Source organism: Pelodiscus sinensis, chromosome 1 (genome assembly GCF_049634645.1).
Source record: "Pelodiscus sinensis isolate JC-2024 chromosome 1, ASM4963464v1, whole genome shotgun sequence".
NCBI lineage: Eukaryota > Metazoa > Chordata > Testudines > Trionychidae > Pelodiscus > Pelodiscus sinensis.
Window position 1 is genome coordinate 333,818,173 of NC_134711.1, and position 14,558 is coordinate 333,832,730.

General features: G+C 49.5%; 1 protein-coding gene across 1 annotated transcript; it reads right to left on the reverse strand.

The window, feature by feature from the left end:
* Positions 1-9,626: 9,626 nt before the first annotated feature.
* Positions 9,627-10,574, reverse strand: LOC102450127 (olfactory receptor 52P1-like). Its single transcript, XM_006114199.4, has one exon. It carries the CDS (start codon positions 10,572-10,574, stop codon positions 9,627-9,629), a length of 948 nt encoding a protein of 315 aa, XP_006114261.4.
* Positions 10,575-14,558: the final 3,984 nt, after the last annotated feature.

Genomic DNA, 14,558 nt, shown 5'->3' on the forward strand with positions numbered 1-14,558 from the left:
AAGAGACTTAAAGGAGTGCATTCATTTATGGCAACTAGTAAAAATGGGGTGCTGCCTGAGAGTTTGGAGCGAGCTCAAGAGAAGAATGTGCGGACTGCATGCTGTTTACGCTGCCGTTAGGCTGACAGAGCTGTATCTCCCGGGGGTGAATTTTTTCTTTTACTGCTGTTTCTAAAAAGGAAAATGCAGCGTATTGTTGGCGGCTCAGCGGGCCAGCCACGACAGGCAAGAGGACCACTCTCCTCAGCTCCTGTCAGCCCCGTGCCAGGGAACTGGGTCCAGCGTGGTCACTGCAGTACAGGAGGTCTGGGGGGAAATGGTAAAGCTACCGAGGCCAGCCACAAAGTGTTCAAAGGCTGCAATGCCAGATACACGGGACAGCTAACGGACTGGGTGTCTTCAGTTTGAAAACCAGAGATTAAGGCAGGACTTGGGGGACTTCAAATACTTCAACACCTGATGCAAAAGGGGTGGGGAAACGCTGTTTTCTCTTGCCACAGAGGCCAGGGAAGGAGACAGCGGGTTTGAACTCTAGCAGAGCAGATTAAAATGCAATTTCTGGGACAACTGCCTAGCTGGAGGAACAAGAGGACGATGGAAAAGAAGGTTTCGGATGCTGGCCAGCCGGCCGGCTGCCTAGTCAAAATTACAACAAAAGACATCCCATACCTTGGCAGGGGTCTGACCTCATGGCTCTCTAATTCTACAGTGTCAAGTCCTAGAGTGCATTGGGCCTGAGTGACAGACAAGTACAGGGACTCGCTCCTGGGGCAGCAGGGTGAAATTTACTGCTCTGTATTATACAGCAGGTCCAAGAGAGACCTGGCATCACAGAGATGTGGTGGGACTATGCCACTGATAAACAGGTGAATGGAATATTGGAAGAGCGGGTGCCGCTGGCTCAGGAAGACAGGCAGGGGGAAAGGGAGGAGGTGTGGGTCAAAATTATTCCCCTTAATCCCAGAAAATAGACAAATAAGCAACGGGCTTAAACAGCAGCAAGGGAGGTCGAGGTTGGACATTAGGAAAAACGACTTAACTGTCCGGACAGGGAAGTATTGGAGTAAACAGCCTACAGAGGTGGTGGAATTTCCATCATGGGAGCGTTTAAAGAGCAGGTTGGACGAACACCGTTAGGGATGCTCTACATGGCTCTTTGGCCTCCCTGCGTTGAGGGTACTGGACTTCTTGACCTCTCAGGGGCCGTTCGTTCTGCGTAACAGTCCATGCTCCCGTAAGCCTGGCGAATCTACCAGTAAATGAAGCAGAAAGGTCTTTATATTTACTGTCCCACAAAATAGGATTAAGGGGAAATTCTGAGGCTTGAACAAACCCTGGGCCAGGGCCTTGGAATTCCACCTTGTATGTTACATCTGCTAATCCTCTCTCCCGGAAGGACGCCCTGTACCACGGCCATGCAGCCAGTCTCAGGGCTGGGGGGCACCCGCTGGGGCAGGCAGGGTGCACAGAAAAGAGGGACATTTTGTGCAGACTCACCCCTGTGGCAGGGCCTCCGGGATGTTAATAGCTAATGCAGAGCAGGAAGGACCCCGCATTCCCTGCCTGGGCCGTCGCGCCTGCGTAGCGCTGGGTTTGTGGAGAGGGGAGCCCCTCAGCAATGGATGGATACCTGGGAATGCTGAGACCGAAGTGTCTTCTCTGGGAATCCCCTTCAGGCAGCCGCGTCCCGCATCTCTCACTCCATCACCACCAGCAGCCTAGGCTGAGAGCTGACACAGGCGCGGGCACTGCTTATCACTGAGATGTTTGCAGTCCCAGGGGGCTTTGCTCAGACCCTGGGGGGGGGGGGTGTAAAGAGGCAGGAGACCCGCCTGTCTGGGCTTCTGGGCTCCTTACCCAGCTGTAGCAGTAAACAGCAATTAAGGGGCCTCCCCCAGGCAGAGGAGAAGTCCTGGGCTCTGGGCTGGGTCAGGGAGGAATTGGCTGCTCGGTGCGTTTTGAGTATTTCAGAACTATGCTGATTAGGGAAGGACAGGCACCAGGGAGAATGAGGCTTCTTGCTGGGGTCTGGTCCCGTGTGAACGCCCAGGCATGCAGGACAGACCGGACACAGGGAGATCTGGAGCCAGAAGACTGACAGGAGACACAACACTTTCCGCAGGCCCGTGGGGCTGTCACTAAGGGGTCAGGAATCAGGGATCCTCATCCAGATCTATCATCATACTGGGCAGCACCTTCCCTACAGGCAGAACAGGGATCGGATGGGCATTGGCGCTGGGTTTGTTCTGTTCCTCTCGGTTCATTCCCTCCCTGTATCTCCCAGGGGGAATTGGAATTGAATGTGCCAGGCTGAGCCAGACTTTCCAGCCCTGCCCCGGCTGCAGGGGCTTGGATCCCCTATGCCTGTCCCTCTGGCTCTTGGGGGGCATTGCTCTGTACAGAGTTTCTGGAGGGTGGGGGATTGTGCACTGGAATGAGACTGAACAAATTCTCCTCTCTGGACTGACCCTGAGCACTGTCATCCACAAGCTGTGCTAGTTCAGGGCAGTGATACAGAAGCTACTAACACTCTGCAGCTGGCAAGGCTGATACGGCCTTCATCTGCAGCCAACGGCCAAGCCAGGCTCAGCTTGTCTGGGCTGGACGGTTGTGTTGATTACTTTTAATCGTTACTGGTGCTGTGGATTCTTCCACACGGTCCTTTCACTTTAGGTCCCCTTATGCTGGGCCCATTCCAGAGAGAAATAGAAACAGCCTCTCCCTCCTTGTTGTAACATCCTTTTAGTGGTTTTAAAACCTCTGTCATGTCCCCTCTCCATCTGCTTTTTTCCAAACTGAACAAACCCAGTATTTTCAACAGGCCCTCAAGGATCCAGGTTTCTAGAACTTTAAACGTTTTTTGCTCCTCTTCTCTGGACTCTCTCCAGCGGGTTCACGTCTTTTCTGAAAAGCGGGGCCCAGAACTGGACACAATACTCCCCCTGAGGCTGAATCCGCACAGGAGAGCAAAGCAGAGGCAATATGACTTCTCGTGTCTCCTTTACACCATTCCTGCTAATGCAAGCCCAAATTTAGGTGTGCACTTTTTGCAAGCCTAACACTGTTCACTCATGTCTACATACCAGATGTGCCCAGATGAGGGCTTGGCCCTAGTGGGGGTCTTGTTGGTCAGGCTTCATTTTGAAATAAAATATACTGTCCAACACAAAAGATTTCAGCATGGTCTTTATTTATGAGAGGGGCAGGGAACCTGTTTTGAATCAGGGGTCACTGACCCACAGAAAAGTCCGTCAGGGCCACACAAGTGAGATACGAAAACACAGCCCCTCCCAACCCTTCTAGCCTCACTAATGCGGCCCTAACTGTGCTGGTGGGGGCGGGGACAGAGTGTCAGTGGGTGCCAGGGCAGGGGCCTGGGGCAGGGGACAGGGTGTCAGTGGGTACCAGGGCAGGGGCCTGGAGCAGGGGATAGGGTGCCACTGGGTGCCAGTGGGTGCCGGGGAAGGGTGCCAATGGTTGCTGGGGCAGGAGACAAGGTGCTTGTGGGTGCTGGGGCAGGGGACAGGGTACCAGGGGGTTCCAGGGCAGGAGCCTGGGGCAGGGGACAGGGTGTCAGTGGATGCCAGGGCAGGGTCCTGGAGCAGGGGATAGGGTGTCACTGGATGCCAGTGGGTGCCAGGGCAGGGTGCCAATGGTTGCTGGGGCAGGAGACAAGGTGCTTGTGGGTGCTGGGGCAGGGGACAGGGTACCAGGGGATGCCAGGGCAGGGGGCTGGGGCAGGGGACAGGGTGCTGGGGCAGGGTTCCAATGGGTGCTGGGGCAGGGTGGGGCAAGGGACAGGTTGCTAGTGGGTGCTGGGGCAGGGTACTTGTGGGTCTGAGCAGGGAGAGGGGACTGGGACCGGTACCTGGGGATCCCGCAGCTGCTCACCAAGGCCCAGGAAATGCCCAGGCTGCTCCCCCGTCCCCAGAACAGCAGGGCGGTACCTGAAATACTGGTCCATCATGCGCCTGATGCCTTCCTGTGTGGGGTGGGAACGGCGGAAGGGAGAGTCCCGGAATGAGCCAGCTGGAGCCAGCATGCTGGAGACTTTGCTCCTCCGCTGCCTTCCTGTGAGGGGCAGGGGAGAAGAGGGGGAGTCCTGGACAGCACCAGCACTAACTCCTCAGGCAGCGCAGCGCGCGCCTTGCTCCTCCACTCCCCATGGCAGTGCAAACCGCCCGAGCAGCCGGAGCCGGTGCAGTCCCAGATCCCCACCCCCTCCCCCGTGCGGAAGAGGGCAGCAGGGGAACAAAGTCCCCAGCGCGCAACGGACCAGCGTTTTAGGTACCGTGCTGGCTGTTGGGGCGGGGGGAAAGGAAGAGCAGCCCATGCACTTCCAGGACTTGGCCTGCAGCTGCAGAACTCCCCCCGCCCCTGCTGGAAGCCTGCGCTACCTCTGTTGTCCCTGGAGATAGCATCAGCTCAGCATTCATCTTGGGGGTGGAGGGCAGCAAGGGGGGGGGCCCAAAAGCCTCGCGATTGACTGCTTGAGCCCCCAGGATTGACCAGTCGATCTCGATCGACAGGTTGGTGACAACAGCTTTTGATTGTCCTTTCCACAGTCAGTAAATATTGTTCAGAAGCTTCAGGGGATAGTCGAGTTAGTCTGGCACAGGAAAAACTTAAAAAACAACAAATGGTCTGGTATCACTTTGTAGACTAACAAAACATGTCGATGGGATCATGAGCTTCCGTGGGCACAGCCCACTTCTCCATCTGCATGTTTTGTTAGTCTATAAAGTGCTACCAGACCATTTATTGTTTTTTAAGTATATACTGAAAGTATATACTGGGAGGAGGTGCAGGAGGGATCTAGAGCCCTGGCAAGAGGGGTTAGGAGGAATAGACCCCACCCCTCTCCCCCACCCTTCTCTTGCTGTTCAGCAGGCACCCGGGACACACAGGCTGCTGGGGGCACCCAAAGGGCAGAGGGAGGACCCTGTGAAAACTTGAACTCCACCCACCCTTCCCAACCTGAGCTTGGTGTCTGCTCCTTTGTGGCATCACCTGCTGCTGCCTCAGTTTCCAACTCCAGAGCTAGCCCCACCCAGACATTTGCCCCCAAGGCACACTCCCTGTGGCCAGCAAGAATGAGGGAGAATCAACCCTATCTATTCCATGAGTACCTTGTATAATATACTTTGAAACGCATCCTGATGACATAACCATGGTTAATTTCGGGGGTGTTGCTCTAAACACCGAGAGCCACCCCTCAGCCCTTAGTGTACTGCAGAGTGCTAGTCACTGAGTACTCCACAGTCAAGGTGCCCAATGGTTCCGGGAGGACGATCACGTCTTCGGGGAGCTCTCCTCCCGCCGGCTGCTCTGTCATGGCCAGTCCTCCATTGCTATCCGGGTTCTCAGGACAAGCATGTCTTACTCCATCTCTGCAGGCTCTACTCAGGGGGTCATATCCAAGTACCTCGGTGCTCCCATTGGTAGCTTAGACAAACCATATGGCTCATGGGGGGGGGTAGGTATTTGCCCGTCATCTCCAGTAATCATGAGCATTTTGCAGAGACTGGACCGGGTCCCTATCAACTCAGACACATGAGAGCTTCCTTAAGGGATGGCATGTATTAAGGCAGCTGTGTCCACCTCTTCTCTTACTCCAGCAATGTCCTCTGGGCACTACAGGTGCACTAAGACATAGCCTGGGTAGGGGTGTTCATCCAAGCTAAGGCCACGCAGGCCAAGGACTCTCAGGGTATGTCTAGACTACGTGCCTCTGTCGCCAGAAGCAAGTAAATTAGGGTATGTCTACACTGCCACCCTAGTTCGAACTAGGGTGGTTAATGTAGGCAACCGGAATTGCAAATGAAGCCCGGGATTTAAATATCCCAGGCTTCATTTGCATCTTGCCAGGCGCCGCCATTTTTAAATCCCCGTTAGTGCGGACTCCGTGCCCGCAGCTACACGTGGCACGGAGTAGGTAGTTCGAATTAGGCTCTCTAATCCTAACTACTGTTACTCCTCGTGGAACGAGGAGTTGCCCTGTGGGATGGTGTCTCTGAATGCTGACTTCTGCATCGCTACAGCCAGGGGTTCTGTATGTTGGGAAGTCTCAGCTCTGTCAATAAGAACATAAGAACATAAGAATGGCCATACTGGGTCAGACCAAAGGTCTATCCAGCCCAGTACCCTGTCTGCTGACAGTGGCCAATGCCTGGTGCCCCAGAAGGAGTGAATCAAACAGGTAATGATCAAGCGATCTCTCTCTTGCCATCCATCTCCACCCTCTGACAAACAGAGGCCAGGAACACCATTCCTTACCCCTCCTGGCTAATAGCCATTTATGGACTTAACCTCCATGAATGTATTTAGTTCTCTTTTAAACCCTGTTACAGTCCTAGACTTCACAGCCTCCTCAGGCAAGGAGTTCCACAGATTAATTATGCGCTGTATGAAGAATTTCCTTTTATTTGTTTCAAACCTGCTGCCCATTAATTTAATTTGGTGGCCCCTAGTTCTTATATTGTGCTTTGCAGCTTTCAGGATCTACACTTGTTGGGCAAGATCCTGGCACATGCTGCCCATCAGTAGACCGGACATGCACAGGAATGCTGTGCTAGCTGATTCCAGCAGCTGGGATTCCCAACACTCATTGGCAGCCTGCCTCTCCTCCTCTCTGACCTCTTTTGTCAACTGGGAACTACGTCTTTCTCTGAATCAGAAATGGACTAGAATTGTGTTCTGATATTGAGATTCTCGAGTAAACTGAGCCAGTCTAGTCTGATCGATCTTCTTGGCGGTCACTGCTCCTGGTTGGACCAGTCTGTGAAGCAGCCTCTCTACCCTCCATGAAACTTTCTCATCCCTTTGCTGGTGGGAATTAAGGAACTGACAGTAACCGTCCTCAGAGCCCCCTACACTTACAAATGTGTTAGTGAGTTTCAATGCTGAGCCTCTGTACTAGACATCTTAACTTGCTCTCATCAGTCATCCATGCCTATAGGTTCCTGTTGGGTCTTCTGTTCCGTCAATGATGATAAACTTTCAACTGCATGTGTGCGCGCGCTCCCTGATCTAATGCGTTAACCATGTGAATAAATCAACACAACAGACTCTGAGAGGGCCCCCAGAGACTACAAATCAGATAAGGATCCAAAGCTTCTGGCCTGGTTTATTGCCAAGCAACGTACAATAATAGTTGTCAGCGAACAGACTTGCAGCTGAGTCACTACACCTATGTATGCAGTGACGATGGACTAACACCCAACTAACCACTCTGGAGTCTACTGCCCCCCCCCAAAGTCAGTCGATGACCACCTTTTGGGGTGCACTTTTCTACACAGGTACAAAAAAGTTACTCATCACTCCTAGCCTCTGTTTGTCCAGAAATGGGTGACAGAGGAGGGATTACGTGAGGATTACCTGTTGCGTTCCCTCCCTCTGGGGCATCTGGTGCTGGCCACTGTTGGCAGACAGGACCCTGGGCTATATGGACCTTTGGTCTGACCCATTATGGTCGTTCTTATTTTCTTATGACGTACCAGGTTGTCACCCTGTGTTAGCTAGTTATCGCCCCTTACCTAACCCATGGGAGGTATCCATTACTATCCGTCATGCTATCAATTCAGACCTAGTTCTGGACCTGGGTGGGTATGTATGTTATTTGTGGGGAGTCGGTGGTACCAAGATGATTCTTAAGGAAGTGTTCTGATATGACCCCTCTGGGATGTGTTTTACGGTCTGTGCCTGGCACTGTGTGGCGTTCTTTATACTTGACCTCACCCGTACTATTTCTCTTTAACCAAGACTCTTTCCTGCTCACAGTTTCATCGAGCCAAAGTCTTGCTCACTGGGTTTCAGGCCTGCTGATTTTAGGTTATAGACCCTCATCTTACTACATTTGCCAGAATCCAGTATGACGCACGCCAGGAGTATTTTAGTTCAAACTTCTCTTCCCGAAATATTGGGATGTCCCCCCGCCCACAAAAAAAAAGTTTTGATAGGAGATTTGCATAGCAAGGGACAACCTTTTCCAATGGTTAACATGGGGCTCTTGTCCCCTCCTCATCAGGCAACGCTTCAGCTGCTGAGTCACTGCCCAAAGAACTTGCACATTCGACCTTAGAAACTGGGAGGAGGGTTCTGTTGAGGGAAAAGTGAATGACATAGAAAAGGAACACTTGGTTGCCGAACACAAGAACATAAGGCAAAGCCCAAGAACTGTGATGCCCTAAAACATATAAACGCATTTGTTTTCCCAACTAAATTGGTCACTCAAGATGTTTTTGCAAGAGGTCTTGACCCAGGATCCTGGACGAACTCCCCCAAATGATGAATGCTTCTCTGATATCTAGTTAGGAAGGGGGCAGGAGACTCTGGGGGGGATTATGTAAATATCAGAGGGGTAGCCGTGTTAGTCTGAATCTGCAAAAGCGGCGAGGAGTCCTGTGGCACCTTATAGACTAACTGAAGTGTTGGAGCATAAGCTTTTGTGGGCAAAGACCCACTTCGTCAGAAGCATGCATCTGACGAAGTGGGTCTTTGCCCACGAAAGCTTATGCTCCTACACTTCAGTTAGTCTATAAGGTGCCACAGGACTCCTCGCCACTTATGTAAGTACAGTTGTTCCTGTCTGCAGCACAGTCAGCAGGTGGCGTGATCTTTCACTCACTGTAATCAGTTTGGTGACTGTTGGATCACAAATAACGTTAGTGCTAAACACAGGAATAGTGAAATAGGTGTCGCACAAGATCTAGTGGGCTTCAGCTGCAGCCCTGGAAACCACAAGTTATGGCCTATATACAGCGGCATGTTGGGAGAACCTTCTGGTGCCCTCTGCCCCCAGCGAGATCTGAGCACTGATTGAGCAAGGAGTGAGTAGCCTGCAAGCAGAGAGGAGGCTGCTGGACTGGAATCCTCTTCTGTGTTCTTTATAAGAAGGACCAAAAAGGGCTTATAGGGCACCCTGAGGCCATGTCTACACTAGGAAATGATTTCAAAATGAGTAAATACAATATAATAACACCCGATTTAACAAAATTAAACAAACGTGTCTACTTTCCAGGGAAGCCTTGAAATTAGTCCGAGGCAGCCCCAAGAAGCTCGAACATACAGCCCCAAGAAGCACTGGGGAATAATTTGTTCGAATTACTCTGAGGAGCAGTTATTTCAAAATAGCGGCACTGACCTGTCCACCTTACTGCTATTTTGAAATAACTATTTTGAAATTAACATTATTCCTCGAGGGAATCAGGAGTACAGATTTCAAAATAAGTGGCCCGCTATTTCGGAATAACAGGCTTGGTTGTGTAGCTTCCTTCCTGGGGACATGTTCAGCACAGTCTTTCTTTTCTGTTTGATTTTGTAAAATCAGGAGTTATTAAGTTGAATTTAGTTATTTCAAAAAACTTTTTTAGTGTAGACATGCCCTAGATGGGGAAAGAGGTGGAATTTTGGGTGGTGCGGTTAAAATCAATTAGAAAGGCAGCATAATGGTTAGCTATACGTAAGGTGATTCCCCAGTTTCTCATGCTAACAGAACATTAAGTTCAGGAAAAGGTTTAATGTCTTACGACTGTCCAGTAGGTGAGTCAGGAAAAGGGGCCCGGAACAATATCAACAGCAGCTCTGCAAAGTGATCAGTTGGAGAGGCAGAGCAAGAGGAGAACACTTTAGATCCCTCTATGAGTTACGAGCTGGAGCAGCCTGCCCCGGATCTGTTTGGTCCTCACACCGTAAATGATGGGGTTTAGTGTGGGAGGAACCAGGAGGTACATGTTGGCAGTGAGAATATGGAAATGTAGGGGCACATTTCTGCCAAATCGCTGTGTGAGGAAGGAAAAAAGAGCTGAGCTATAAGAAGCTAAAATGACACAGAGGTGGGAGCCGCAGGTCCCAAAAGTCTTGAGCCGGGCCTCCTGGGTGGGAAGGCTGAAGATGGCCCTGAGGATCAGAGCATAGGACAGAGCAATGAAAAATATATCCAGACTGGTCACCAAGACAGCTACAGAAAGGCCGTAGTAACTACTGATGCGGATGTCGGCGCAGGCCAGCTTCACCAGGGTGATGTGTTCACAGTACGAGTGGGGGATAATGTTGGTTCTGCAATATGGCCACTGCCTTGCCAGGAAGGGTTGTGGGAGTGTGAGAATGCTGCCACGTAGGACCACCGTGAGACCTACCTTGGCCACTACTGGGTTTGTCAGGATGGTGGAATGTCGCAGGGGATGGCAAATGGCCACGTAGCGATCAAAAGCCATGGCCACGAAGATCCCGGATCCTATCGCTGTGAAGCAGTGAATGAAAAACATCTGGGTGAGGCAGGCACTGAAATCGATCTCCCTGGAATTGAACCAGAAGATGCTCAGCATTTTGGGCAGGATGGATGTAGACAGGACCAGGTCGGTGACGGCCATCATGCAGAGGAAATAGTACATGGGCACATGGAGGCTCGGCTCCCTCTTCACGATGAACAGGATGGTGAAGTTCCCCAAGATAGCGATGGCGTACATGACAAAAAAGGGGATAGAGATCCAGACGTAGAACCTCTCGAGACTAGGGATGCCCTGCAGGATGAAGGTGGAGGGGTTGGTGAAGTCACTTGCGTTGGAATCTGACATGGAGTCGAGAAGAAGGTGTCCAATGGAGGCAAAATAGTGTCTTCTGCATGTACTGTATGTTCCTGGGACTTCTTGTATTCACCCAGAGTGTAGAGTGATGGTGGCAGTACAAATTCCTGGATAGGGAGACAATGTAAATATGAGACACCACATAAAGAGTTGGAGGCTGTTCTAAGGGATGAAGTTAATTCATCAGTCTGCACACACTGAAAATAATTTATTATTTAGAGAAATGAACTCTGAACAATTCCTGTCTATATTTGGTGATGCTCCATAAGTCAACAATCCCTATGGCTACATGTACACTGGCATCCTTTTTCAGAAATGCTTCAAACGGAACAGTTTTCCGTTATAAGTATTTCCGGAAAAAGGCGTCTACATTGGCAGGATGCTTTTCCGGAAAAGCACTTTTTCTGGAAAAGCGTCCGTGCCAATCTAGACTCGCTTTTTCTGCTTTTCGTCATTTTCGCGATAGGGGCTTTTTTGCGGAAAAGACTACTGTGCTGTCTACATTGGCCCTTTTCCGGAACAGTTTTTCTGGAAAAGGACTTTTGCCTGAACGGGAGCAGCATAGTTTTCCCAGAAAAACACTGACAATTTTAAAGTAAATCATCAGTGCTTTTCCGGAAATTCAAGGGGCCAGTGTAGACAGCTGGCAAGTTATTCCGGAAAAGCAGCTACTTTTCCGGAATAAGTGGCCAGTGTCGACACAGCCATAGGCTGTGTTGTGGTCTGGGAAACCGTAACAGGCACCAGGAGGAAACACGAGTGTGGATATTGGCTATCCATCATTGTTCCATATTGCAATGAAACCCAAGCTAGAGAACTCTTGCTGTAGGGAGTTCCTTATTCACCTGGCAGCTCAAAATCTGAGAGCGGAGAAAGAAACCCAAACCTTTGCCAGGACACGTCAGGGTGTAGCATCGTAACTAGAATCCGAGTGACATTGACCTGCCTCCCCTCAGAAAAACCTGTTCATTTGCAGGAGTGGCCTAACAGAATGCATGGAAGCCTAACAAACTGAAATGAGAATACTGTGATGTGGAAATGCTCTCCATTTTGCTCACACGCTCTCTCTAAGGGATGTAGTGGATAGAGAGGGGGTTACCAAGACAGGCTACGACAATGGGGAATGGGCCATAAGAGAGAGGAGAGCAAAATAAAACTGGCATGTTTTCCATTCAAATGGATGCACAGAGCACTGTTCCAAAGCAGCAATATCTATAGACAGTGCTTCAAAAGAGACGATTTCCCCAAAGCCGAGGCAAATTAGCAAACAGTCTGATGGGGAGGAAAAATTCAGAAAGGAAGATGGGACTGAAAATTGGAATTCTTGAAGAAGAATTGACTAAAAATCATGATTCCGCTGTCTAGAATGTGGATAATGTTGGCTAAAAATCCAGTCTCGAGTCAAAAGTGAAGGCAGGTAGTAGGAGGAAGGCAGCAATACGTAAGGAATAGGGAGAACAGAGAATAGAGAGTCAGCAATACAAGTTGGAAGTTAAGAAAATTGATAAGGGATGGTAAAGTATTTAGGAAAAATCATTTGTGGCACGGTTAAGGATCACAAAAAGGAAGTTATTACATTGTAGATTTACCCAACATTGCTCGGGTCCTTAACTCAAATAAGTTTTGTTTTTCTTCATTTAAATCATTGCTTTGGGGTGGGGCTGTGGATGAAGGGTTCAGTACTCAGGCTGCCCCAGGAAGAAAGGGCACAGCTGGCCCTCTCTCACTATAGCAGTTTGGGGACAGGTGAAAGGTGCCTGTCCATGGCCACTGCAGCTCCAGCAGGCACAGCCGGGGAAGGGGTACATGTCCCATGGCTGGAGGACAGACAGGCACGCAGACAAACAGACACAAAAACAAATAGACAAACTCTCAGCTAGCTCCATCCCTGGCCCCTTGTGGTCATTCTGCAGTATAACCGTCCCTTCTACTAGATCCCTCCTTTTCCACTTTATGAGAAACTACCACATTCCAGGCACATCCCATTTTCCTGGCACAACCAAACCATAACCTGGCTTTAAGTCATGATAAGAGGAAGCTGCCTACCAAATTTGATGGCCCTAGCTCAGACGGTTTAGGAGGAGTTCTTGAACAAATGGACCCCCAAACAGATGGACAGTCATAAATTTCTAAATGATATTGTAAGATATTAAGAACAAAAGAAGTCCTATTCTTTTAGGCCATTTCTTACAGGGAGACAGGAAACTTGTTAATGTTGCAGAAAAGGAATGTGTATGGAGGAAATTATTTTGTTCTTCACTGGGAAAGAAGCAAACCGAGGCACTGATATCACCGGAGGTAATGAAATGTTTCCCAGTGTGTTAGCAGTGAAGGAAGATTTCCAACGGCATCTACAATGTAGCCTGAGAGATGCAAACACCAGAGTTACCAACTGACCAATGACTCACACAGCTCAGTCTGAAGAGAAGGCAAACACAGGCTCGTTCTGTGTAACAATGAAACAATTGAAAATAAGGAATGTTTTAAAAAAAAGATTTGACAATGTTAGGAAACAGTGCAAAAACCTGGATGCAATTGTAGTTTTCATTCTCAGCTATAGGATACAGGCCACAGGAGGTGTTAATATTCCTCTTTTCAGAGACGGTTGGGCCTGAGCTGGAGTAGTGTGTCCAGTTTGGTTCACCAATAAATAGGAAGGAGATAGAGTAACTGGGAAGGATCCAGAGGTGAGACAAAGAGGATCAAAGAGATGGAATAGGAACAAATGTTTAAGGAACTGTATATGCTTAAATTGGAAAAAGAAAATTGGGAAAGGCTGCCATAAAAGGATGGAAAGAAGTTGTTCTCTTTCCCCATAGCTCGTGAGACAACAGGCAATGGCACAATAGCAGATTGAGGTGAAATTTCAGGAAAAATTTCACTGTAAAACCAGGCGGACAATGGAACAGATGCCTCAGGAGTTTGTGGAAGCTCCTTCGCTGGAGGTTTTCTAATAGAAGCCGGATGCTCATCTGTCCTGGATGATTTACACATGACAAATCTTGCCCTGGTCTACACTAGGGCATTATTCCGAAATAAACCCCCTTAGGTCGAATTTATAAGTGGAGCATCCACACAACCATTATTTTGGAATAACTATTTCAAAATGAGCGTTACTCACCGAGGAAAGCAGGACAGATTTCAAAATAACGGGCTTGGCAGAGTGGACCAGGGCTCACTGATCTTTATGGTCCATTCTCACCTTGAGTCTATAATGAGAAATCCTCCTGCAGCTTCAGGTCTTAGTCAATCACAAGTCATGGAGCTCAGTACTTAGTAAACTGGGTGAAATTTAACAGCCAGGGTTATACAGGAATTCAGACGGGATGATCTAACTATCACTTGTGACCCTGAACCCCATTAACCTATCGATAAAGAAAGTAGGTCTGACATCTCTATTTTCTGTGCCTCACAACACAAGGACAGGGGAACATTCAATGCCATTGGAAGTCTGACCATATACTACTGAGAAGAGATTTTTCTTTTATGTCGTCCATATTTGGTCTGTCAAATCCTTGCCACTTGTGTTATTGGACCAAAAAACGTAGCTGACTGAGATTCAGAAACGGTTTGGACATTGTGGATGGTACTGGAGGTATCACCGCTGGTTAAGGCTGTTTGACACCTTCCATTTGAAGGGCTTATTTCAGTTGCTTTAGTAGTTGCCAGGTTTAAGCATGGGTACTGGCATTTCCCATGCTGGGTGTGTGCGTCGGTCTCCACTGTTTTTGCAACATTTCCGGCGTAACCGTTCAGTTGACTTCTCTAAGGGAGTGAGGAGACGGGCTGTCCTGCCCAGGCTGAAAAAATGTCTTCTAAATATTCCAGCCCTTGCCTCTCTACGGGTATGTCTAGACTGCATCCCTCTGTTGGCAGAGGGATGCAGATTACGCAGGTCGACATTGCAAAGGAGGCAGGGATTTAAATATCCCGCGCCTAATCTGCATAAAAATGGATGCCGCCTTTTGCCGACTC

Excerpts from the sequence above, each read along its gene's own strand:
- LOC102450127 (XM_006114199.4), bottom strand. The coding sequence starts at position 10,574 with ATGTCAGATTCCAACGCAAGTGACTTCACCAACCCCTCCACCTTCATC.